This window comes from Vanessa atalanta, chromosome 27 (genome assembly GCF_905147765.1).
Source record: "Vanessa atalanta chromosome 27, ilVanAtal1.2, whole genome shotgun sequence".
NCBI lineage: Eukaryota > Metazoa > Arthropoda > Insecta > Lepidoptera > Nymphalidae > Vanessa > Vanessa atalanta.
The window spans coordinates 55,879-81,456 of record NC_061897.1 but is presented as its reverse complement, the minus strand read 5'-3'; the positions used below and the strand labels follow the sequence as shown (position 1 = coordinate 81,456).

Here is a 25,578-nt window from a genome sequence, read left to right as displayed (position 1 = left end):
AACGAAGCTGTTTACCCTCCCATAAGATGTTATCAGTTCCAAGAATTTATTAATGCGCTATTATTTTATAATAATCATTATCTTTCAAATTTTGAGTTCTGTCGATGTTTTACTAAGAGTGCGACATGTATGTATCGCTTATAAGAATTCATATAATTTGTTGTATGTTGACAAAATGACATTATTCGATAGACAAATAAACTATAAGTAACGATACTCTTATAGTAAATTCTTCGTCTTCAAAGTATCCTTCATTCGATTACAGACCGGTCGGGAACACACTCTCTCAGCGGTTAGAACTCAACGTGTGATTTCTTTGAAATAGAAGAAGAATTTACAAAAATCAGTTAAATCTATTTAGAGAACGCTGCTGTCTTCTAAGGATACAACGTTCTTGTCCAATTCCACAGAGGTCAGCTTGTTGAAACGCTTCTTCTTGTCCTCTTTACCGCGGTGCTTCTTGTGAGTTTTGTTCTGTTGAATACAAAGTAAACATCTGTTAGTAATATCACAATTGGTAAAATTGTTCGTCTAAATCTCGTTTTATTTGATTAGTACGTATTTATGCCTCAACACCGCCGCAGCAAAAACAATCCGCGAATGCACCGATATCGGGTAGGTCAGGTTTTATAAATGTATTTATAAATACAACCTAACCTAACCCAGCCCGCACCGGTGCACCCACCGTGTCGCTGCGGCGGCGCGAGCGCGGCTCACCTTGCGCTTCTTCTTGTGCGCGCGCTTCCGGTGGCGGCGCTCGGCCTCGGCGGACGCGTCGGGCGCGTGCGCGCGGCGCCGGCTGTCCACGGGCGCCACGTACGTCGGCGCGGGCTCCTGCCCACACGAGTGTTTGTTAACATTAAATAACCTTTCGACATTTCGAAGGGAATCTTTGTATCACAGGAGAGGTGACCTAAGGAAGCATTTTGCTAAATTTTCATTCAAAATGCTGATCGACTCATCTAAAGTATCTCTCTTGTAAGCACTTCAAGACACATTAATATGCTCGTACTATTTATATAACTTATTAACATGATACTTGTTGGGTGGTAATAAAAGACGAAATTGTCCTGATTTAGGCAACGGAGCCAGTCGCGGGCTCAGGGATTTAAGTGGCGGAGTAACGTGATATCTGGGGCACGGGAGTACAAAATTATAGCTGCGCTGAGGTGGGCCATCACAATGTCATTATAAGTTCTGTTTGTTTAACTCCAGGAACTCCAAGGAAGTATGTCCTCAGGATATGCAGCCGTCACGAAACCAACGAGACAGAGAATCCGAAGACTCTTACTAACCTTGGGTGCACTGGCTCGTCTTACTACGCTGTTGCTGGCGTCGCTGAAGTACCCGTTCAGGTTGGTGTCTTCGACAAACAGAGGCTGCTCGCTGGTCACGTCGGTCGCGCTGCGCAGGTACTTGCTGCCGCGGTTCTTTACTGTGAACCTGACGGATTGAAAATCAAGGGAAATTGGTTTATTTTAAGATAGTTGTCGTACGTGATCATTAACTGAAACGGTTCGAAGATCGAGATCGCCACATTCACAGAAGTGAATGAGAAGAACTGGGCGTAGCAGGGCGCAACCTACATAGCGGCAGGGCTTTGACCGAGCCCATCTGGGTAGGAACTATCCAGTCATCATATGTTCTACCGTCAAGCAGCAACTTACTTTGTATTGTCGTGTTCCGGATAAATTAGCCAGTGTAACAGGCACAAGGGTCATAATAACTTAGTTCTCAAGTTCAGTGGCGCATTGGAGATATAAGGAAAGATTAAAATCTTACAGCGCCGTAATGCCAATGGGCGGTGGTGACCAGTTACCATAAGGTGGCCCATTTGCCTATTTCTTAAAAATAAACTGGCATTTTGTAATTTGTTTTATTACATCAGTGAAGAAAAAGATTCGATTATTACAGTGTAACTGAGTTGACGGTAGGCGAATGCTGAAAACCGAATCTTAGATTGTTACATTACAGGTGAATGGTCTCAGCGTGAGAGCGCTCGCAGATAAATCGCCGAAAATACTAAAAGCATATTGTTATGTCTTTCTTGTACCTATTATATAAATACATATGATCGAAGAAGCGTTATTCAAGCAAACGGTGTCGAGTGACCGCGGGTAAAAGAGTATTGCCAGCTATCAATTAAAAATTTAAAAAAAATATATTTTTTTAAAATGTAATTTAAGTAATTCCTTATTTTTATTTTCTTTCAGCGTCATCTCGTAAACAGAAACAGAGTAAATAGTTTTAATTTCAAATACCTTTTGTAGTGTTCATTATCAGTGTTGGGTTTTTTCGGTTTCTCAAATTCGTCCTTGATATTTTCTTTATCAGCTTTATGGACCCGTTTGTCTGTTCCCCCCTCAGAACTGGAATTCAAGTTACGATACGTCAACTTTATGATAAGACTAGTATAATATATTATTTTCGGAATTTGATCGTGATTGTATTATTTATTAACAAAACATCACTAAATAGCGCTCAATAACCCTTGGGTCGTGTACTCACCGTTTCTCCGCACTGGACAGATCATTTTCGGGTAGCTTATTGTGGACTTTCTCGGTCATCCTCTGGACGACATTTTCAATATCTCTCATCCGGTTCCCGATCGCGTCCACCAGTGCCTGGAGACCGGATGACTTTTCTTTCTTTTCGTCCGGATTCTGTAAGATTTACAAATAATTACATACTTCAAATATAGAGAAAGTTTAATTATTTAACATTTATTGACAAAATAAATGCTAATTGCGATTTAGAGGGTCGGAATTGCAATTCAACGGGGATATGCTGCTAGCATCCTTGCTACCGTTCCACGCGATCATGATTTATACGGTACTTTTTTAAATTCATTTTTGTATATATTTAAGGACTTTATGTTAATAATTCTTATATAAATAAAGATCTAATCGTGCTGTTTGTGGGTATGATAAATGGCAAGTAAGTAGTACCTACTCAGAGAAAATGTTATGTAACATGAGAATATTGTTAATTAGTGGACAAGATAAGCAACGATAAGAAGTTTAACTTACTCGTTGACTTTCGACGTCCATTGCCGGATCGTGCTCGTTCCACTGGTTTTGAGGAATGTCAGTCCAAATTGCCTGAACATGTAAAATAAGATTATCCTACAGTTCATTATATTTCATTTTCATTATATTTTATTTTCATCAGTTTCATCTACACATTATATTTGGATAAATAAAAGTGTCAATCGTGCCGATATAGAACCACGGCTATAACTTTAACTTCCTCATGTCATACGTATCGTTCGAAAGATCTATTATGGCCTGGCACTGATAACTAAGGATTTAAAATTCGAACCTGCCGAATTAAAATTCGAAATTTATGATCCTCACCCGTATAAGCCACTTATCGGTTCTTCTCGGTAGAATCTGCGTTCCAAACCGGTGGTAGCTTCACTTAATATAGTTTGTAAAATTACGATTTAAAAGTGCTTGTAAAAGCCTACTTGAATAAAGTATATTGAGTAATCGGTATGTGTTTGCTGTTGTAGTTACTGATGACAATGTCAGCGGGCGGGACTGCACACTATATCCAGATAAAGTGATGAGTTTATGAGATTTGTAATACGGGGACTAAACGGTCCATCCTTGAACTTATGTCGCCCTGGTACATTGATGGATTCTAGAAATGGAAGGATGGTTTGTAGAAAATACCAAATGGTATAGAAATTATTGTTACTTGAGCAAAGATAGACGATCGATGTCGCTTCGCCAAGGTACTCATCGGTGTATAGACAATATTTCTTATAGCTTTAATGTGCTCTAATGGCCAATACTGACCACTAGTCATCAAGTGCCCTAATCGCCAGTCCACTTACCCTTTATAAATAAATAAAAAGTAATCCACATGAAAATTTGGCCTCTCCCATAAATAAATGAAATCGACAATCGTTTTGACTTGGTCTAGTCCCACTGATCACATCACGAAATGTCGCTGGTAGGGCGCTCACGGCGCTCGTTATATTTGGGACAAAGAGAGGCGGATACGTTTACCTTCGGTTGTATGTTTTGTGTAACTCCGAACCCATCCAACGTCTTCTCATCTGACGTGTCTTGTAACTGAAATCATAAACTTCGATTAATTGGAGTCTAATTAGACTCCAATTATTTAATGTTAGCTGCGGTGCAATTATAGTTACCAAGGCAAACCAAGGTTTTAGCCATTAGAGCTCGGTATTTCTTAAGATGTGTGAAATTTTGATAAAACATGCTTGGAACATAAACCTCAATAGATTTTGACACTTATTTAGTCAAATTCTCGAAATTCGTATAGCATATTACCAAAATTTCTATTTTGAAAGTTTAATCGACGGAATTAATTTTATATATCATCAGGAACTGTACAACTATGCTGGACGTCTCTGAAGTTTATTTAAAAGGTGCTGACTTCACAATCGTGTTGAAGAGCTGAGAATTATGAATAGAAACGTTTGTAACCTTATCATTGGCAGGCGTGTCTTCGAAGTCCACTTCATTATGATCTCTGTTCTCTTCGATGGCTTCAGACCTTGATTGTGGTTTCTTGACGCGTTTGTGCCTAAAGATCGACAACGTTAATTTTATAATTTGCTAATATTGTATCTTTACTATCGAGATGGTTTCAATCTCTCTATTGGTACCACCTGTACCTTTGTCTACTCTCTGAGGAGAAGCGTGGTGAAGTAAACTTTAAGGTAGAATATGAGATGATTTCACAGCAGTAGGGCACTTACGCGGTCTTGCTAAATTATGTTAAACTAGTACTTTTAGTTTCCAATGTTTTACTTTTTAATATTGTAGTCGATGTAATTTGGTTGTAAAATTAACTAATGTTACTGACCTCGTCTTATCACTTTTCTGTGGCTTTTCATCGTTTGAAGTGGATAGTGCGATCTGAGGAAAAAAAAAACTGAATCAACAAAAACCAAAGATTTTTCATTATTTATATTCGCTTTAATTCGTTCCAAGCTTTCGATAACGACTTCGCCGAAAACAAAACGCCATTTAAACACGAACATTGATGGTATCGCTTCAAAGCAATGTCAGAGTTACAAAAAAAAATACTTACTCCGCGCTTTTTAAACATTTGTTTATTATTGAACTGTAAAGTAACCCTTATATTATTTTTTAACGTTTTTGTAGGCATAGTTGAATATGCCTGCGGAATTTTATCCCAAAATCATAATTATTGTAGTGGGTACGAGTGCGCGTACCACGATGTCGGGCGCGGGCGCGGGCGCGGGCGCGGCGCGCGGCGCGGGCTCGTCGCAGTCGGGCGCCGGAGTCACTTTTTTCGACGATCTCAACATTTGGTCTTGCGACTTCTGTTCCACGTCCGATTGTATTTCGTATATGGGGCCCGTTGCGATGTTTCTGTAACATGCTTTGACTGAAATTAAACTTTCTACGTCAGAAATATTTCCCTGAAACGTCACGAACTTAAAATTTGCATCGAATTCGACCGAATGTTACTCGCTCACGTCTCATCATTTGCAACATCGCTCTAGTCTCACTCGAGCGCACTGACACGTGTATATAAACATAAATACTAACTTATTTCCAAAATGTTCATCAGATGGCGGCGGTTTCTTCATCTTGTACATATGGCTCCAGGGCGCGGCCGGCAGCGTCTCCCAGGGCTGGCCCAGCACCCTCGTCCAGACCTCTCCCCGAACCACCACCAGACATCTTCACAAAACATATTTTATATGACAATTAAAGCAATTGTAACTTCTAAGGAGATCTCAAACCAAATTGCTCATTATATATGTAATATAACATTTATCGATTCTATTAGTATCTGAAATCTGGAAAATATGAAAGCTGGAATTAATTTTAGGAAGTGCTTTTTCAGTTTGAGAGAATATTGGTATCGTCTATCTGTTTATAGACGATAAAATACTGGCTATAATATTATATATATAATATATAATTGTATATAATTGTAAATATTTGATAAGACTGGCGCACCTTTAGGGTCGGTTTACAGACGGTGTATTGAATCAAACCATCTATCAATAAAATCACAACAAAAATGTATGAAGTACATATTAGAAGTTAGCTTGAAGGCGTCTCACCTGAGCCTCGTGCAGCAGTACGGGAACTGCATGTTGGTATCCTCCACGACCTCCTCGCATTCTATGGCGGACTCGGGAGCTTCCACGCGCTTACAGCTGTTGTTCAAATAACGTTAGCCCAATATAATGTAATATTGATTAAGCTGGTGTCTCAAAAACTGCCGGCATTTTACAAATTTTATTATGTCAAGTTAGTGATGATTTAAGAGCCGAGATGGCCCAGTGATTAGAATGCGTTCATCTTAACCGATGATTTCGGGTTGAAACCCAGGTAAGCACCACTGAATTTTCATGTGCTTAATTTGTGTTTATAACTCATCTCGTGCTCGACGGTGAAGGAAAACATCGTGACGAAACCTGCATGTGTCTATTTTAAACGAAATTCTGCCACATGTGTATTCAACAAACCCGCATTGGAGCAGCGTAGTGGAATATGCTCCAAACGTTCGCCACAAAGGGAGAGGAGGAATTTACAGGCTGTTAATGTAATATGATGTAAAAAAGTGATGATTTTAAATCGCCGGTCAGCTTATCGACGCCCTCAGTTTAAGTAATGTTTTGATTACTCACCCCACAGTGTAAATGGCTAGGTTGCGCCCCCCCGGCTGACAACGGTGACGCGAACACGAGTAGGCGTCTGCCCACTCCGTGTACGCGGCGTGTTTCGTCATCGTCCGTGGATCCGTGCAAACTGTTCATTTATAATAATAATTATAAATAAAAATTTATAAGAAGAGATAATTCGATTTTAGTTTTTATTGTCGATATATTTAAACAACTTCGCAAATCTTGCTACCATTCCATGCGATCAAGATTTGTGTCTTGTAACCATACCATGTATGGGTGTATAAATTTAAATTTTGGAACAATATAAGCCCCGCCCGATTTTTTTAAAGAGGCAATTTACAGACAATAAATATATAAAAATTTGATTGTTTTTTACTGACATACTCTGTAATTAAAATGGCGGGAAAGAGTAACTTTTGAGTCTCTTGGCGGTTCTTCTCAGTAGAATCTACTTTCCGAACCGGTGGTAGGTTTACATTTAATTCAACACTGTAGTACTTCAAAAGTGCTTTTAGGAGCTTACTTGGATACAGAGTACTTTGATTTTCTATTAAACGCGCCATTACTGCATTAGAAAGCGTCTTGCCGTTTGTCGTTACGGCACATAGCATACGGCGTCGACGGTCTTGCAATTTATGCCTTAGATGTTATGGTACACCAAAGAACTACTACTAAATAAACTAGCTCAATGAGAATATAAATACTTCGAGATTAATCTTTAAGTTAGTATATATTCAGTTGTAAACATATTTACTCACATTGGTCCTTGTAAGATTCTGTCGCCGGACCGGCCGTTGCGACGGCTGTGAAGCATATCGCACTTATAAACTTAAACATCTTAAGCCAAGCAGCGTCACATAAGTCTCGGTGCTTTCTATCCTTTAGGTTTTTCCGCAATGTGAAAATGTCAACAGCGTTCAGACAATGCAAGGCGCTCTGCGGTACTGTCGCGGTAGAAATGAGCTCAATTTTCATTGTGTTTTTAATTTTGTATCACTCCAATTATAAAACAAAGTCCTTCCACCGCGTCTGTCTGGACGGGATAATCTAAAATTTATCGAAATTATTATCATTCAGTATCCATCATTGAACGAAGTGATTTTTGAGTATTTTTTTATATAGGTGGCAAACGAGCAGGAGGCTCATTTGATGGAAAGTGACTACCACCGCCTATGGACATCTGCAACACCGGGAAGCTTGTAGATGCCTTTAAGAAATATGTACGGTCATTTCTTTAAGGTTTCCAAGTCGTATCGGTTCAGAAAAGCGCTGGTTCCACAGAGTGGTTGTGCGAGGCAGAAAATCACGCTGTTGTGGATTTTCGGACATGGATGGTTTAGACATATAATATAATTATAGAACGAAATAGGACGATTACTGTTAAATATGTGAGAAAAAATGATCATGATATTTAATCGTTTCATGAACCTTACCTCAATCCATAGGAGACATGTAGCTAGTAATAATAAGTAAAATTTTCTTTTCTAGTGTCTAGTTTTCGAGGAACATACACTTTAATCGAAATACACGGCAATATTAGTAGGCTGTCAGCTCATGGTCGCATTTGCCGCAAGTAATGACTAATTACATTTGTGACGCATTATATCTAATATAATGAAATGTTCTGATTTCTTTTGTTATACCTGTAGTCGTTGGGTTTGAACGGCCCCACTTTATTAAGACCCAGGTATTTCACCTGATCGTCTGTAAGTTCCTTCAGGTGAGCGTCGAACCTCAGCAAACGTAAGCTTGCTACGTGCTCGTCCATTTTCTTTGGTTAGAGGTATACGTCTGACTGAAATTATATATTATTGTTTTTCAAATATCCATACAAAGTCATGTTTTTTGTGGCAATAGCTCATGGTACGGGGAAATGGGTTACCTGATGGTAAGTGCCTTACATCGCCAATTCACCACCGACTTTGGGAACTAAGATGGTGTCCCGTGTGACGATTCAAAAGTGCTTGTAAAAGCCTACTTGAATAAAGTATATTATGATTTTGATCGATTAAACGGTAAGTAAATAAATAATGTTAAGATTTATGATATTCATTTATTTGAGCTTTAAACAATATAGCTTTAGTTAATCTTCAGCGTTTCTTCGTAACGATACATCGCATGTTCACATCGTTAAGGAGTTTTGTTTAAAAATAAACTACAAACACACGTCCGGAGAAGTTGTAAAGATTGCTACCGAGATATTAACTGCTTTAACCAATTACGACGCGATAAAGTAGGTAATGGTTTAGCACTTTTTTAAACATACTAGCTTCTGCTCGCGACTTCGTCCGCGTAGATTTCGGATTTGTGACAGGATTGCGTATGGCAAACAGAAATCAAAATAACCCATAAAGATACAATTTTTTTTTTAATAAATAGAAATAAGATGATGCATTTTTTAAACTTTGCGAAAGGTATGAAAAACTTTATAACACTAAACAGATCATGGATGTGATGTGATAAATAGTTATATTATGACTTGATTTTTGATTTTGTAAACTTATTTACCAATTTTTTTTCTATACAAATAATTAAGGAGTAAATCAACCAAATCTGTAGGTGTACATTGAATATTTTTTGAAAATTCAAAGCTTATTATATTTTTATATGTTTAATAGCGGTCGCCCGCGGCTCCGCCCGCGTGGATATCGGTTACCGCTGCAATAAGCCTACCCAGGAAAGACACGGTCAGCAAAATGATCAATTCACAGATACCGACACTAACAATAAAATATTTAAATGTAATTAATACTATGTTTTCACTTGGTCGGCTGTCCCGGACTGCAACCCGTTGTTTTAGGGTTGATAACTAAAGCGATTATTGTAGAGATTCTCTATGAACAACATTTGACGTTAAATTATTTTCAGGTAATAAAATATACTGATAGTCGGGAGCCCCGACCTGATAGGGAACGTAAAGTTGCCCATTCGTAAAATATTATTTTCGTAAATCAATTCCTACTAATTTGAATGTTTGGTCGTGGGATTTTTTTATCGTTAGTGCGAAAGAAATTTTTACTGGAAATTGGAGCCTTTTGAAGGGTATAGGTAAATCAGTAGAAATCATGGGTATTCTTGGTATATGAGCTAATTAACCAGCTGCAGGGCCGGTGATAATAATCTTCGCTACTATACAATTATCTTTTAGTTCCCTTTTAAGAAGTCTCGTGCCATTACACATGTTGGGGGGGCTTAAATATCTGAGAAGCAACTTTTAACAGTTCATGAGGTGGTAGCCCAGCGGGGTTCAGAGAATTCCTGGGGAGTGCACTGCGTCCTCGATGTTAGTGATTGGTGGTGTCTATAGATTTATAGCACTTAACTTCACCCGGTACTTTCTCCATAATTAAATTGTTTATTTCGTTGACTGTTTCATTCCTGGGAGAAATTATTTTATTATGATTGATAAGGATTAATAGCATGAGTAAAATAAATGCGTTTAAATGTAGCCCAAAAAAATTTCAAGATTTTTAAATAAAAAAATGCTTGTTGTGCCTCACTCGATATCGATATCGAATCGACAGGTATAGTGTGTCGCGGACTTATTTATAAGATCTACAATTAATTTGAACATTTTATGGTTCTATCTTTTATAGTTTAGGCAGCGTACGGAAAATAAGTAACTATTTTGGTTGCTTTTTTACACCTTGTGTCCGAAAAACCCAAATATTTTACGGAACCCAATTTTTTCCAAAATAAAATTTAGCCTATGTTACTTGTGAATAATGTAGCTTTCGAATGGTGGAAAGACTTTTTTAAATCGGTCCAGTAGTTTTTGAGCCTATTTAGTACAAACAAACAAAGTTTTCCTCTTTATAATATTATTATTATAGTACTTTTTTATGTTATAGGGGACAAACGAGCAGGAGGCTCAACTGATGGAAAGTGATTACCACCGCCCATGGACATCTGCAACACCAGGGGGGTTGCAGGTGCGTTGCTGGCCTTTATATTATAGATTATAGATAGAATATACTCAATAGGTGTAGCTTGGAAGCCTGTAAAGGTGGGCCAACCGTCGCGTCAAGCGATTCCCAGACGTCCCCTGAGGAGACGGAGAGGCCCCGCTCGTTTTTTAGTGGGTATTCCGGTAAAGTGGGGAGCACTTCAAATTACAGCCCGTGTAATTAATTGTAAAAATAACGGCAGCGTGTGAAATGGCCTCAATCCTGATATTATTTACTAAAACGTCTAAGCGGAGATGTTCGGTTACGTTATCTTTGTATATTATTTATCGAGACCATTAATAATGTTTACATTCTGTTATGTCACTGATAACACAATATTTATGGTGTAGCACCATGTCCTTATCAATAGCCATAATTTTTTTAAGATATTTCATATATTGATTCTTTTATGTATTGAATAAGAATTATTTACATTCAGGACACGAATTTATACAACGATGAATTGAAATGATTTAAAATGCCAGGATGAGGGCCTTCTTGATCTATTTGATTAAGTATTTTAAATACTTAAGATTATACATATATAATGTAATATGTCAATCCACTTTGGAGCATAATGGGAGCTACTCCTCAAGAAGAAAGTAATGAGGACGATTAGTTAATTATAATATTTCTTAAAACACTAATGGATAAATAAATATTACTTATTTAAAATCAAAATGTACTTTATTCAAGTTTTGTTAAATGACGATTCAAAAGTGCTTGTAAAATCAGAAGGAGTATATGTATATATGATGACATTTATATGATCTATATGAAAATATGATGGTCGTTCTACAAAACTATATTAAACGTAAAGCTACCACCGGTTCGGAATGTATCTACCGAGAGGAACCGGCAATAGACTCAGTAGTAACTCCTTTACAACATTTGAGATACATTATGATAGATTAATAGAATTATAAACATAATATATCCTGCTTGAAACTCACCAAATATTGGCTCCACGCTATTTATCATTTATATTATCTTGTGTTAAGTAATCAAATAAGTTTTGTTTGTAGTATTTACAAAAAAAGCTTCTCTCGGCGGGGTATTTTCTTTACTGATCCGTTGGTAGTTTTTACTTTGAATACTAATTTGTCAGAGTAAGTAAGGAAAATTGAATATTTAAAAAAAACGCTCACAATAAGTGACGTATGTTCTCATACGTCACTTATTGTGAGCGGATATACATCGGAATGAGGGTTCCGTACCTCCACATAATACTAAAAACACTTATATTTGCGCTACAACATCAGGTCAACTGAGAGTACCCATATGAAAAATACGACACACAACAGTCATATCTTGTGATTGCGTCGATTTAGAGATTTGTTTTTTCCAACTCCAAGGAACCGCAGATTTCAGTATTTGGTATTAATTTCATTACATTTTACATTAGCAGCCCGTAAATGTCCCACTGCTGGGATAAAGGCCTCCTCTCCCTTTGAGGAGAAGGTTTGGAGCATATTCCACCACGCTGCTCCAATGCGGGTTGGCGGAATACACATGTGGCAGAATTTCGTTGAAATTAGACACATGCAGGTTTCCTCACGATGTTTTCCTTCACCGCCGAGCACGAGATGAATTATAAACACAAATTAAGCACATGAAAATTCAGTGGTGCCTGCCTGGGTTTGAACCCGAAATCATCGGTTAAGATGCACGCGATCTAACCACTGGGCCATCTCGGCTCTCATTGTATTAATTTCACTTTCACTTTTTGCGTTCCTGAGAAAAGGCATTGACGGACAGACAAACAACGAAGTCATAGTATAAAGGTTCCTTTTTAAGATGTTCCACACTCGTGCTCGTGAGGCCATTGGTTTTAAGTTTAACCTCTTTCTATAGGAGGAGGGAGTAGAGAGGGACTTGTATTTACGCACCCACATGTACGCTGTTATTATTGCCGGTGTATTGATTACTCTCGTGACTTTCTATCGTGAAATTTAGTATTTTTATTATTTTTAAATGAAATTGAACATCACATAAATCATATCTGATAAGCGCTAGAGTCCTTCCGAAGCATTGAACTTGGCCCCTATTCCGATAACGTATCTTACCACAATATCACGGCCACTCATGGTAAATCCAAAAGTTCATCGCTTTCGTTATCGGGAACATACTATATATCTAATATGTTTAGAATTGAAAAAACTATTTTTGAACGTATCCGTCTGTTTGTGAATATTCTGTGAACGTGCTCGTTCTTGTTATATATGTAAACCATGAAATATAACTTGATTAATTTGATAAAATCCTCTCTATCCAAAAGTCTCTTGAACCAGCGAAATGGGCTCCCCAAAATGTCATTAGATATGGTCAGGTTTACCCGAGGAACTGATATCTTTTCATTAGGGAAACTATTAATAGTCATTCCGTGGTCTCCGCCTTCCAAACATATCGGATCGTGGAAACGGGATGTGGATGCTACACGCGTCTTCCATAATAGCCGAGATTACCTTAAGAAATTCAAAAGAATTTTCTAGATTTCAAAAGTATACTAGAAAATTCTTTTGAAGGTACCTTCACCTCGTCACCAATCTAGACAAATATTTGATCACAGGCACCCACTCGGGACACCAACCTCTGTTCCAACTCTTTTCCAGTTTGATGGTCGAGTGAGTTAGTGTAACTACAGGCATGTGCCGTGTCTATGGACAAAGTTTGACGTCATGTCCAAGAACGGTCACTTCCTACCAAGTAGTCCGTTTACACGTCTGGCGTCCAAAAATAAATTAATTCAATATCCCGACGACCGGAGACGCGTGTGCTATCCGCTCGTATTTCGTAAATAGATAACGTATCAAATAAATACGGAATGTGGACGTAAAGGGAATCCAGTCAAAAGTCAATCTTTGGACAAAATGGACGTTCTTGGAGCCTTCGTCTGTTTCATGTTGGTGAGTGATTTTACGTACATAATATTAAATCAATCACGAAAACAATAATAAATAAAACTTATACCGGAAGATGCGCGCGCCGGGGAAGGTTTAATATATATGTTATAGAAGTACCTGCGCTTCGCAGTTTTAAACTCAGTCTGTTGACGCAGCAAACGTGAATTTCTTGTTCTTGTTAAATACAATTATTTTCACGAATCAATCATGGTTTAAAGTAAGGTTTCTAAACTAAGGTTCATATTAAAATAACCCCCTTATTGACATTGTATTGTTGAGTAATGTTTTTTGATATTCTTTAGAATGTCAATAAACTGATGACAGAGGTTTGTGCAATAATCACCTCGAATATTTGTAATAGTCAGTCTATTATAACGCTCTCCTAATTAAATACTGACTGTAATCAAAATAACTAAGTTTTAGTAATTTATTTTATATATTTTAGTTTAAATACGATATTTTTGACTTAGCTGTAGTATTGTAACTAAAAATCGTAAGACAAAATTTAAACCACACATATTGTCTTAAACATATACTTGTAGTAATGACAACAAAGGTATTTTCGTTCATTAATTTAAAATATTGTGTTTTAATTTAACCCTTTAGAGTGGAGCCGTTATTTTAAAAACATTATTTTTTCTTTTGTTTTACTACGGAGTCATTATTACCTTTGGTATTAGATTCAAAACTTCGGACGCGAATTACAATTTCAAGATCTATTTTGTGTACACTAAACGAAAGCAGCTGTCTGTCCGTGTACCGAACGTTTAGCTCCTTATTCAATTAAATAGCTTATTATAATATTTTCGTAGTAATTATATCTATACCTTTAAAACTGTAGGTTTTCGTTATTTCGAACGTGGCGGCCGTGGTTTTCAGTACGAACTCACTTCGCATTTAAACTGACGTGGATAGGCAATTTTGATGTTTGTATCCTTTAAGTGTTATGATTTTATAGTTTATATCGTATACACGTTCTGATATTCCACACCACTAGTCATTAATAATCATATAGTAATAATTTATGATCTTGTACACATAAAAATTCAGTGGTTTTTCTGGCCTGGATTTGAACCCGAAATCATCGGTTAAGATGCACGCGTTCTAAGCACTAGGCCATCTCGGCTCAATGTTCTAATATAGATACGGATTTAATTACGGATTTAACTTAAAATATAGTTGTATCACTTCTCGGAAAAACGCTCCCAAAGCGGGTCAACTACATCTTTATAAACTTTTCCTCCTCTCACAGTTAGGAGGAAATCCCAAACGATGGTTGTTCTCATGATTTTTTTTAATATTTGTATGTGGATTGGTAGATTGGCCACCTGATGGTAAGTGGTCACCACCACTTACAGACATTAGCGCTGTGAGAAAAATTAACCATTCCTTAGGTCACCAATGTGCAAACGACCTTGGGAACTGAGATGTTATATATCCCTTGTACCTTGTACTTGTAGTTGCACTGGATCACTCATCCTTCGAGCCAGAACACAACAATACATGAACAATGATGCTGTCCAATATTTATTATTTATTATTATTATTATTGCTGCTTTTGGTAGAATATACGATGAGTGGGTGTGTACCTACTCATAACGGCTTGCACAATAGCCTACCACAGAGTGACGCGTTATAATGTTTAAATTAATAAGCAATACATCTTAAAATAAAACGGGTTCGGACGGCGAAGTTCAACACGAGAACAATTAATATAACCATAAATTAAATACGTAAAATCAATATCAATGCTCCTCGGGTTGGTATATTTAAGATTTGTATTTAATCATTTTCAATGAAGTGAATACTTTAGGTACGCCTTGTACTATTGTGTTTAAAAATCAATTTCAATACGAATACATTGTTTTGTTCGACCTAATTTGCAAATGTACACGTCAGCGTTACGTTCAAGTGATGCCAGTCATTTAACATCACGTGACGGCTATTCATATTATATAACGTTAAAAAATATCTTGTTAAAAAAACAAGTTTATTTTACAAGATATTTTTTAACGTAATTTCTTTTTAACAATTGTAGACGATTTTTTATTAGCAGAACACATCAGACATGATTGTCCTGTCCATATAATTTATTGTTATGAATATATCGTGTTAGTAAAAGTAATAAAGTTGTCTGTGATCTGTGATCGTGAAAACTTCTTTAGTCGCGTTGAGCGATTTTTGTCGGGGAAATCAACCAGCTCGTCACCTTTATATATATGTACATCAGGGATGTTATAGATAATTTCGGATCTGGATCCTTATATATGGATTTTACCGGTTTCAAAAACAGTTTCGGATAAGAAATAATTTCGAATTATCCGATTGTTTTGAATACTTTTAGTGACGGATACTAGTTACTTAGATATTATAAAAGAAAAATTTACAATATATTAAAAACGGAACAAAGAAACAACAGAGTTTTGAGTCTTCTCTAATGCTGGCGGTCCTCTTAACGCCGGCGGTCTTTTTATCCGTTTAATCAATTGTCAATGTTTTGATAATCGCAGTTTATTATTTCCGTTAATTCAATTGCAATTTGTACTAAAGTAACGATTTGACATTTTAAAATTAGTTCTGAATTGTGATTGTAATTCAGGCCGTTATAAATTTAAATTTTATAAATTTGGACTTCCGATGTCTGAACTTATAAACTATACCTTTTATTGTTTTAATGCGCGAGGGTCAAAGGTACTGCAGCAGGACAGCTTAACTTGAACTTGTGGGCTACACGGCTGCAGCCCGACTGTATTTTAATGATTTCCACAAATACTCAAGTATGCCATGGATTCAGACGAGATAGGAAATATGGTAGTGTTGCTCTTTTAAAAAAATCGCGCCGTCTTTGATTTCGCCAATGATTTGAATATGGTGGTGAGTTTTATAAATTTTACCCAAATAAAAAAAAAGTCCCACTAATTTTTTACAATAAATACCCTACGCCTTCCCAAGGCTGCTCTGTGCAATTAAAATATTCATCACATCTTTATCCATAGTAAAAATACATCGTCGAATCCTCACTAATATTATAAAGGCGAATGTTTGAATGTATCGGTACTCGTTTCTCTTCAACGCAAAAACTACTGTAAATATGCATCAGAATAACACATATGCTGTAATTTATAAAGATATTGTGTTAATAATTCCTGACAACCAACCGAAGCTGCGGGCGAAAACTATCAAAATAACAAAAAGGCACAAATGAGGCACGTGGCATTCGCGATGTTGCCTACTCTTGCAGGTTCTTCCGTCATGAAACTACGAGCATATATGAAAAACAAAAGTACAGTACAGAGGACATCTGCATTAGTGCGACAGAAGTCCCACAAAAATCGTCTAAATGAAAGAGTACCCTAAGATCTGATGAAAATAAACTTTTGAAATCTTTCTGTATCCACAATCCAATCCAAGACAGGGAGGTTCTGCACGTTCATTGTTCAACCCTGGCTTAGATAACGTGACCTTTCCCTAATCTTAGCCCAGCATCAGATATAAGTACAGTCACCCCGAATAGATAGATAACTACACACTGAATTGGTGACTCAATTCATTGATATAAGTAGTACTTGAGCGGCGAGAGGGCAAACAAAAACACGTTCTGTTATAAAAACAAGCGAAGGTTTTGGTTTTGATTAAATAAATGTTTGCATCGAATACATGTTTTGTTTGTTATAGAATAATTTAACGTGTATTAGAACTTTATACTTAATATTTTAAGGTATATTTCCGTTATTACCAATGCATTTGATGTTTGATAACGCTACAGATATTGAATTAGATTTTATTTGACAAAATAGAGCTGACCGGTCTATTCGTAATCTTGGAGTTAGAGACTCCCTTCGGGATGTTTTTAGCAAACTAGATAAAAAAGCGTGGAACTAATACTAGTTGAATTTCAAGCATATGGGTATATATATATTATTGTATTGAACTAAAATTATATGTCCTAAATTTTGGAAAATAGCAATTACTGAGTTTCTTGCCGGTTAAACCGGTGGTAACTTTACGTTTAATTCAACACTGTCATTCCAAAAGTGCTTGTAAAAGCCTACTTGAGTAAAGTTATTTTGACTTGATCTCTTGGAGATAGAAACAGATATCCACTCTGTTTCTTGTGTCAGTAGTGTTTTTCTCATGCTCTGTGATGAAAAACGTTACGAACACATGCAGTTAGATAAAATTCTACTTCGGATAAGTTCCAACCCCTAAATAGGAGGAATATGCTCAGGAGTGACACATTTAGAGGCCGTTATTTTCTCCACCAGCCTTTCTTATATTTCTACTGTTCTCTATGTCATAATCCAAGCTGAAACTCAAGTTTCTATCCGCCTAACATTAAATGAATATTTTCTTAGATTAGACAATCTATATATCCCTTTAATTTAAAGCAAGATGTAACTTTATTCTCTCGCGTGAAGAAGCACTTTAATTCTCTCTAAAAATAATGTATAGTTTCATCACTGTTACGTTGTTCGTCTATCACGCTCATCTGGTTTCAGAAAAACTTAAAAACTTAAAATATTCCTTTAAGTAGATAGGCTTTTAAAAGCACTTGCGAATCGATGTAAAAGTTAAATTGAATGACAAGTAACAGGCCTGTAAAGTTCCACTGCTGGACAAATTTAAAGTCCTACTGAGAAGGAAGTTAGGAGCTTATTCCACTACGCTACAGTGCGTGTGGGAACACACGAGTCCAAATATAATCCGATATATCCAGGTTTGCTCACGTTGTTTCCTTCGCTGTCTAACACAAGTGAAATATAAACCCTAATCAAACGTACACGAGATCAGTGCTGCTTGCACGGATAGTTGGACTTGTTGATAGTTGGACTCATCTCACGCTGTAAGAAACATTAACAATTCCTTACATCGCCAATGCGCCACCAACCGTGGGAACTAAGTTGTTGTGGCCCTTGTGCCTGTAGTTGCACTGGCTCGCTCACTCTTCTGACTGGAACACAACAATACTGAGTACTGCTGTTAGGCGGTAAAATATAGGTATATATTTGATGAGTGGCTGGTACCTACCCAGACGGTCTTGCACAAAGCCCTACCACCAATTGGACAGTATACGATCAAAAAACTTTGTAACCACGTGACATTTAGTTCGCTAATAATCATTTCAATATGAAAATGAAAGGCAACAAATCAAAAATCGGCCATTATTAATATTCACTAAAGATGGCCGCTCTCGTCAAGCGAGTACAAATATAAAAACGTGTTTTGTACGTTGTTCTGCATTGTGCAGAACACTCGCGGGCGCGACGGTGATAACAATCGCCTTGTTTACATAAATAAACATTGTATATCGAGCAATGAAGTTGTTTATTGTACTATGAAGACGCTCTTACAAGGTTAGTGTTATTCAAAATATAATTTTACTTATCGAAGAATTTAGCTTAAGCTTATTAGATATTTATTTTCATTGTATTTATCTTACAAATATACTCGTAATGCGAAAGTGTGGCTGGATGGATGTTTGTGACTCAATCACGCTAGAACGGCCGAACGGATCTGAGTGAAACTTGGCAGAGAGATAGATTATAATCTGGACGTAGGCTAATTTTTATCCCAAAAAATGAATGCGAAGCCGCGATTTTTAACTAGTGATATTTATAAGTTAAGTTAGGCATTATTTAAGACTTTTACACCATCATGTATCTTACTCTTTCGAATGTCAAATGAATAGTAAAAGAGAGGGGGGGGGATATTTTATAAAACGGATAAAGATAGACTAAAATAAAACTAAACAAACATACACAAATTATAGAATATACATCGTCCAAAACATTGTTCTGAGGCACTGTACCAGCACTCTGGCTGTGTCTGAACTGCTACACTGGCTCTAAATAGTCACTAGTAGTCCAGAACCAGGGACCAGCTTCTAAGATGGTTCTTTTGTTATGTTTTTGGTATCTATGACCGGCGTTTCAAAAACCAGTTCAATTTATTAAAGTTATTTAAGTAAAAACCTTTTGCTGTTTATGTGTATTCAAGTCATGACCGTGTTATCGGATACTGTGTGAATTGCTATTATAGAGCTGATTGTAAGCTGATATAGTTTTGAGGGAAGCATTAATTAGAGCCGAGTTCACTAGCGGTTAGAACATCTTTATCGTATACAGATTTTTCTTGTACTTAATTAGTTTTTATAAATATGACCTCCTAAAAGCCTTTGCCTGCGACCGCGCCGGTTGTTATGAAGTTTACCTATACACTTATTATGTAAAGACGACGCTAATTAATTAGGGTCATTGAACCGCGCGCGTAACGAGTTCTGTACCAGCTGTGTAGAGACCTGTTATGATACGTGACACGGTCATTCTATCGCGATCCAACTTCGATGATTCCTCACAAAAATAAACCTCAGCTGGATCACAGCTAAGGGCTAATTATACTTATTCGGTCACTATACGATCCCAATTAAAGTTGACGCCCTGTTGCGACATATTCCGTTATATATATATATTATTAGCGAGCAAACGAGCAGGCCATCGCCCATCTGAAGGACATCTATAGAATTAGGGAAACTCTGAAGAAATTTGTACTGCACACTGAACTTTTGAGGTATTTGTTTATTCGTCTCCAGAGTTTGTATTTTGGTGGCTCGCAGTAATTTATTGCGTCATCGCGGCGAGATCTCATACATGCCCTCCAGGTGGACGTTACTCGGGACCGAAAAGACTAAAATTTCAAGAGCAACAGGACCAACAGCAATTACAACATCAAAAATGTGTCTTCCCCGTTTGCTGTCCCTATTCCGAACGCCATCACAGCTAATTATTACATATTTCCATGTGATTTATGAATATCTCTTCATGTGCTTAATTTGTGTTTATAATTCATCTCGTGCTCGGCGGTGAAGGAAAACATCGTGAGGAAACCTGCATGTGTCTAATTTCAACGAAATTTTGCCACATGTGTATTCCACCAACCCGCATTGGAGCAGCGTGGTGGAATATGCTCCAAACCTTCTCCTTAAAGGGAGAGGAGGCCTTTAGCCCAGCAGTGGGAAATTTACAGGCTGTTAATGTTAATGTTAATGTAACTTATATCCATATTTAATTTTACTTTTAAAGTTCTGATTACCACTGTACCAGTATACCATAGACTATTAAACATATCGATATACATACCAATGATACTCGTCAATTCAAGGTCAAAGATTTTTATTTGTTTTTACTCCTTCTGTAACTAGAAAAGGTATACATATACATCGAATAGCGGGCCAACTCATAAACGTTTGAAGGGTTAGCAAGAACTACTTATATTATAAGATACAATTGGTCCGATGCATGGCACATAGCCTGTTTCAGTATGTTTTTAGGCTATTATATGATACGAGACGCATAACATGAGACGCATTTTATCCTATTCCAATGGAAGTAGGATAAAATATAAGCAAACCTTAAATTTACGTATTTCATGCGACTTGATAATAACTCGGCTATGTTGTGCACCACTAAGAGTTTATTATGATTAATATATATTTATTTATAATACAACACTATTACATTTAACTATTTATTTCCACTTTAATTTTATTTCCAAAATTCCGATAACAGTTTCGTCGACGTTCAAAATGACATTTTTTCGATAATCCATAGTGAAAATCATAGATTAAACAAGCTCTCGACCAATGATATCGCGTTAATTTGCTGTTAAATGTTGTATATTTGGCTTTTTTCCTGTTATGGTTGGAATAGAGTATAATACGTGTCTTTTCCTTCGATCAACAACACCTGATCGAAGGTCTACTCTCATGGTGACCACACAAACATATTCGAAGGTTATTGATCGAAACAGATATAAAATCCATACTTATATACAAAATCAAAGTATTTTTTATTCAATTAGGCTTCCACCAGTAATAATACGAATCTTCACCAGCTTCCTTTGTGGTCATTTTATTTCGGTTGCTTTGCAATATTTTTTTTTTTTTTAACAGATGTCTACAGCGCTCGCTAGTGTGCCGAAATACAAATTGAATAATGGAAGGGACATACCGGCTATCGCCTTGGGAACCTTCCTAGGTTTCGACGAGGTGAGTGATTTTCTTGTTTCTTCATTTCTTCGTACACCAATTACATTATATTACGACACTAATCTTGCATATTTGTAAAAGTTAAACTGTGATTATAAGTTTAAAATTTAAAACAAAAGTTTTGACACTTGGTGAATTTAACCGCCATTTTATATTTGTGTTATTAATGAATTTTTCTGAAGTTAAATTTACAAAGAAGTTAATTTTAATTCTTATCCGAATTAAAAGTTAGTCTCTTGTTATTAAATTATATCTTAAGAAATGTTGAAATTATTGTACGATTTCTTTTTATATTTTAAATAATAGTGTTACTCGTTAGTGGCGCTTCCATTTGAATAAGTTGCCATATATAATAAGAAAATCTATAATTTTCGATAAAAAGACTGAATATTCAATATTTTTTTAAATTAAATTCTAACCAAATACATTAAATGTTTGAAACAAGTATACGCACACTGTATATTATGTACTTTATTAAATTTGCACTCAGAACACCGAATAGGTAGCGTATAGAGATGTTCGAATGAGAGGCGTGTCGCTTAATAGATCTAAGCAATACGCCTTCTTTAATGAGACTCGTCTGGATAGGGGGAATATTCAATATTTTTGGAGTTTAACATATAAACACAACAACAGTTTAACATATAACACATAAAATACCAGAATAGATAAAATCCTAAATTATATTAATGTATATAGTTTTTAAATATCTCTGTTACTATTGGAGGTCTGTTACTCACAGCGTCGACAATATTCAATAGTTTAATTTTCAGCACAAACAAATAACAAACTCGCTATCCCAAAGTGTTATACGACCTCATAAAAATTGATATTATTTCTTAAAACCATACGTTTCAACAGCGTGGCATGGCGAAATCACAAAACAAGCAGCTGAGAGACGTGATCCTCGGAGCCATCGACGTCGGCTACAGACACTTTGACACGGCTTCAGTATACGAGACAGAGGGGGAAATCGGAGAGGCTGTCAGGATGAAAATTGAAGAAGGAGTCGTCCGGAGAGAAGACATCTTTATAACTACTAAGGTATTACTTTTGTTAAACTATATTTGTTAAACTTCCTAAAGGGAAAGAGAGTTGGCTCATCACTGGCACGAGGGATAAAGCATCTTAGATCCCAATGGGCCTAATTATCTAAAGTAAGCTTAATATAATGTTAACGCATCTTAACATTCATATTATGCTGCTGAAAAAATACTCCATTGGAAATAGCTGTAAAGAGTCACTCGTAAGTCGTAAGCAATTATTTAGTATAAGATTTAAAACAAGTTCAAATTCAACAGTTTAGCATTTTTAAAACTATGATAACTGTTTTTTACGTATATATTTCAGCTTTGGAACACTCAACATAAGAGGGAGCAAGTGGTGAAGGCTTTAAATGAATCGCTCCAGAAGATGGGGCTGAGCTATGTAGACCTTTACTTGATGCACTGGCCTATCGGACTTAACGTGAGATATTTATTTAATTCTGTAATAAAAAATTCAAACGATTTTCTTCTATATATATAACGATTTCATAGATTTTAATATTTTTTACGAGGGTATTATCTATATTTTTTATTTTTCGCCCAGCGGATCGGAATGCGATTCAACGGGGATTGATGACCATGATTTGTTCATATTTAGATTGGCATTTTTATTCAATATAATACAATTTGCAATTTTACCCCAAATATATCTTAGGAGGACTACAGTCACTCCGAAGTGGACTATATGGAGACCTGGCGCGGTCTGGAGGACGCACAGCGCTTGGGTCTCACGAAGTCCATCGGAGTCTCCAATTTTAATAAGGAACAGCTGCAACGGGTGATAGAAAAGGGGAATATTAAGCCTGTCGTTATAGAAATCGAGGTAATTATCTTGATTTTAAAGATATTAGAAAAGCTTTGTTATTATAAAACATTTACCACTATATTCGGCTTGTACTCATCTCGCAAAAAGTTTCCTTCTTTTTTTGACGTAAATTAACTTTATTGATTAACTAGTGATATATTTCTGGAATGACTTACATACATTTTCAATAATATTGTTTTGTTCTAGATTCATCCACAGATAATCCAAAAAGAACTCGTCGATTACGCCCAGTCACAGGGCATCGTAGTGATGGGCTTTAGCCCGTTCGGTTCGTTAGTTATGCGGTACGGCATGCACTTCCCGGGACCCAAACTCGATAACCCGTCGCTGTTGGCAATAGCAAACAAGTACGGGAAAACCACACCGCAGGTTGTTCTCAGATGGCTGGTAAGTACTCATCAGCTGGCGGCAAAACTAAAACTATTCCTAGTTTTGTAAAATTAAGTTAGCCTCTTTTGTTTGGATTCTGTTATTATTAATTAAATTAAATTAAAATCACGCTTTTATTTTAGTAGACTACGATGTAATTATGGTGGCTGACGTTACCACAATATGTAACCATTTTGAAGTTTTATTAAAAAAATAACTTGCGATAAATTATTCATAGTTATTTTTGTATTTTATTACTATAGTTAACAATAAATTTTATTTAACAGGTGGACAGGAACGTTATACCCATACCGAAAACACTAAAATACAAGCGTTTGAAGGAAAATATTAATATTTTCGATTTTGAATTGACATCTGAAGAGATTGAGAAAATCAACGAGTTCGACACTAAAACAAGATACACTTTACCATCGTTTTGGCAAACTCATCCCTATTATCCGTTTGAGAGAATCGATAATCCTATAGCGGATCCATTTGTGAAGAACTAATGTGGGCATCACATAGTTCACGTTAAGCTTGAACATTCCATTTTGTCCACCGAGGTTTAATTGTTGATATTACACTCCTGCCCAAATAAGGAGTATAATATTTTAATATGAATGTATGTGAGTTTTCTTATTTTACTATGACCTTTATATGCCCTTTTTACACCCCTAGTGATTCTGGTATAAATCAATTAATTTATTCAGGACTGTCGTGAATTTTAATTTTGAAGGTCAAATTTTTTATTTCCATAATCATATTCTTTACTACTGAATTCAGTTTGAGTAAAAACTTAAAGATGATACTCCCGATAAAACATCCGTGTGTAATGTAACAAATAGTAATAGTAATGAGTACATTAGACTATATTATATTATATTCGAATGTTACAAACGTAACGCGTTGACGAATATCCGAATAAGTATGCATTGAGTTAGTCTAATATTACCAGTCGAATGAGACTATCGTGTTACATTACAAGCGGAGTGCTGTGTCCGTTGCAATGTTCGTCTGAAGTGTTCATACTAATGTATTATAATTATTGATAAATTATTTTAAGGCCAAATTACATGCAAATGCTCTTTGTCGTCGTACTTTAGCAGCTAGTAAATGAATCAATTTCAAATCGAATATTTGTTTAAAATATTAGGTATTAAGATTTTGGCATAAGGTACATAACATCTTATTTCCTAGTTGGTGAAGTATTAGCGATGTAAGAGATGGTTCATATTTGTTATAGTGCCAATGTTAGTAAACACTTACTATTCGCCTACACATTTGAAATAAAAATAAATGTTCTCATGCGTTGCTTGTAACATGATTTGGGATAATATCAACGTATTTTAATAGTGTTAGAAGTTTTATCTCGTCCACATTTTTCGTAACATCGAAAGAAATACTATAATAGCATTTATATAGCAATACAATTAGGAAAGTGTTATATTAAGACTCATTATATACATTAAAGTGTAATTAAATAAAAATAGCTTTGTACAAAGAATGTGAGCTTCTGATGTGAGCGCGTTTTTTACTTGTGTTTGCGTAATAAAGTCTGAAATAAATTAAAATGATACAAACTTATAAGTTATTTTATTTCTTGGTAGCAATTTGCTTTTAAAATATTTGTGTATACGGCATACATTCTTCTAGGTGGAGAAATTATGTACGGATTTTATTGTTGATTGATAGTTATTCACACTCGGAAACCAGGAAACAATTTTATAAGAATAATCAAAGAAATGAACAACTTTTATTAGAGAAATGCAGAATGTATAAGGTGGAGCAGAAATCGAG

General features: G+C 36.1%; 2 protein-coding genes across 3 annotated transcripts; one reads left to right on the top strand and one right to left on the bottom strand.

The window, feature by feature from the left end:
* Positions 1 to 357: 357 nt before the first annotated feature.
* LOC125074391 (glutamic acid-rich protein-like) lies at positions 358 to 7,483 on the bottom strand. Its single transcript, XM_047685711.1, has 14 exons — positions 7,405 to 7,483; positions 6,650 to 6,770; positions 6,080 to 6,175; positions 5,556 to 5,690; positions 5,216 to 5,375; positions 4,843 to 4,895; positions 4,461 to 4,560; positions 4,017 to 4,082; positions 3,030 to 3,101; positions 2,509 to 2,663; positions 2,262 to 2,369; positions 1,296 to 1,443; positions 718 to 834; positions 358 to 474 (listed from the first exon to the last, which is right to left on the bottom strand). Exons 1-14 carry the CDS (start codon positions 7,481 to 7,483, stop codon positions 358 to 360), a joined length of 1,527 nt encoding a protein of 508 aa, XP_047541667.1.
* Positions 7,484 to 13,458: 5,975 nt separating this feature from the next.
* On the top strand, positions 13,459 to 25,355 carry LOC125074272 (aldo-keto reductase AKR2E4-like). 2 transcript variants are annotated; one of them, XM_047685560.1, is made up of 7 exons: positions 13,459 to 13,499; positions 21,445 to 21,540; positions 22,402 to 22,584; positions 22,891 to 23,007; positions 23,242 to 23,409; positions 23,599 to 23,799; positions 24,069 to 25,355. In XM_047685560.1, the coding sequence occupies exons 1-7, from the start codon at positions 13,464 to 13,466 to the stop codon at positions 24,288 to 24,290; spliced, it is 1,023 nt and encodes a 340-aa protein (XP_047541516.1). In that variant the 5' UTR covers positions 13,459 to 13,463; the 3' UTR covers positions 24,291 to 25,355. The 2 variants fall into 2 exon arrangements, with proteins under 2 accessions (XP_047541516.1, XP_047541517.1); XM_047685561.1 differs by lacking the exon at positions 13,459 to 13,499 and adding an exon at positions 18,731 to 18,850.
* The last annotated feature ends 223 nt before the right edge of the window (positions 25,356 to 25,578 follow it).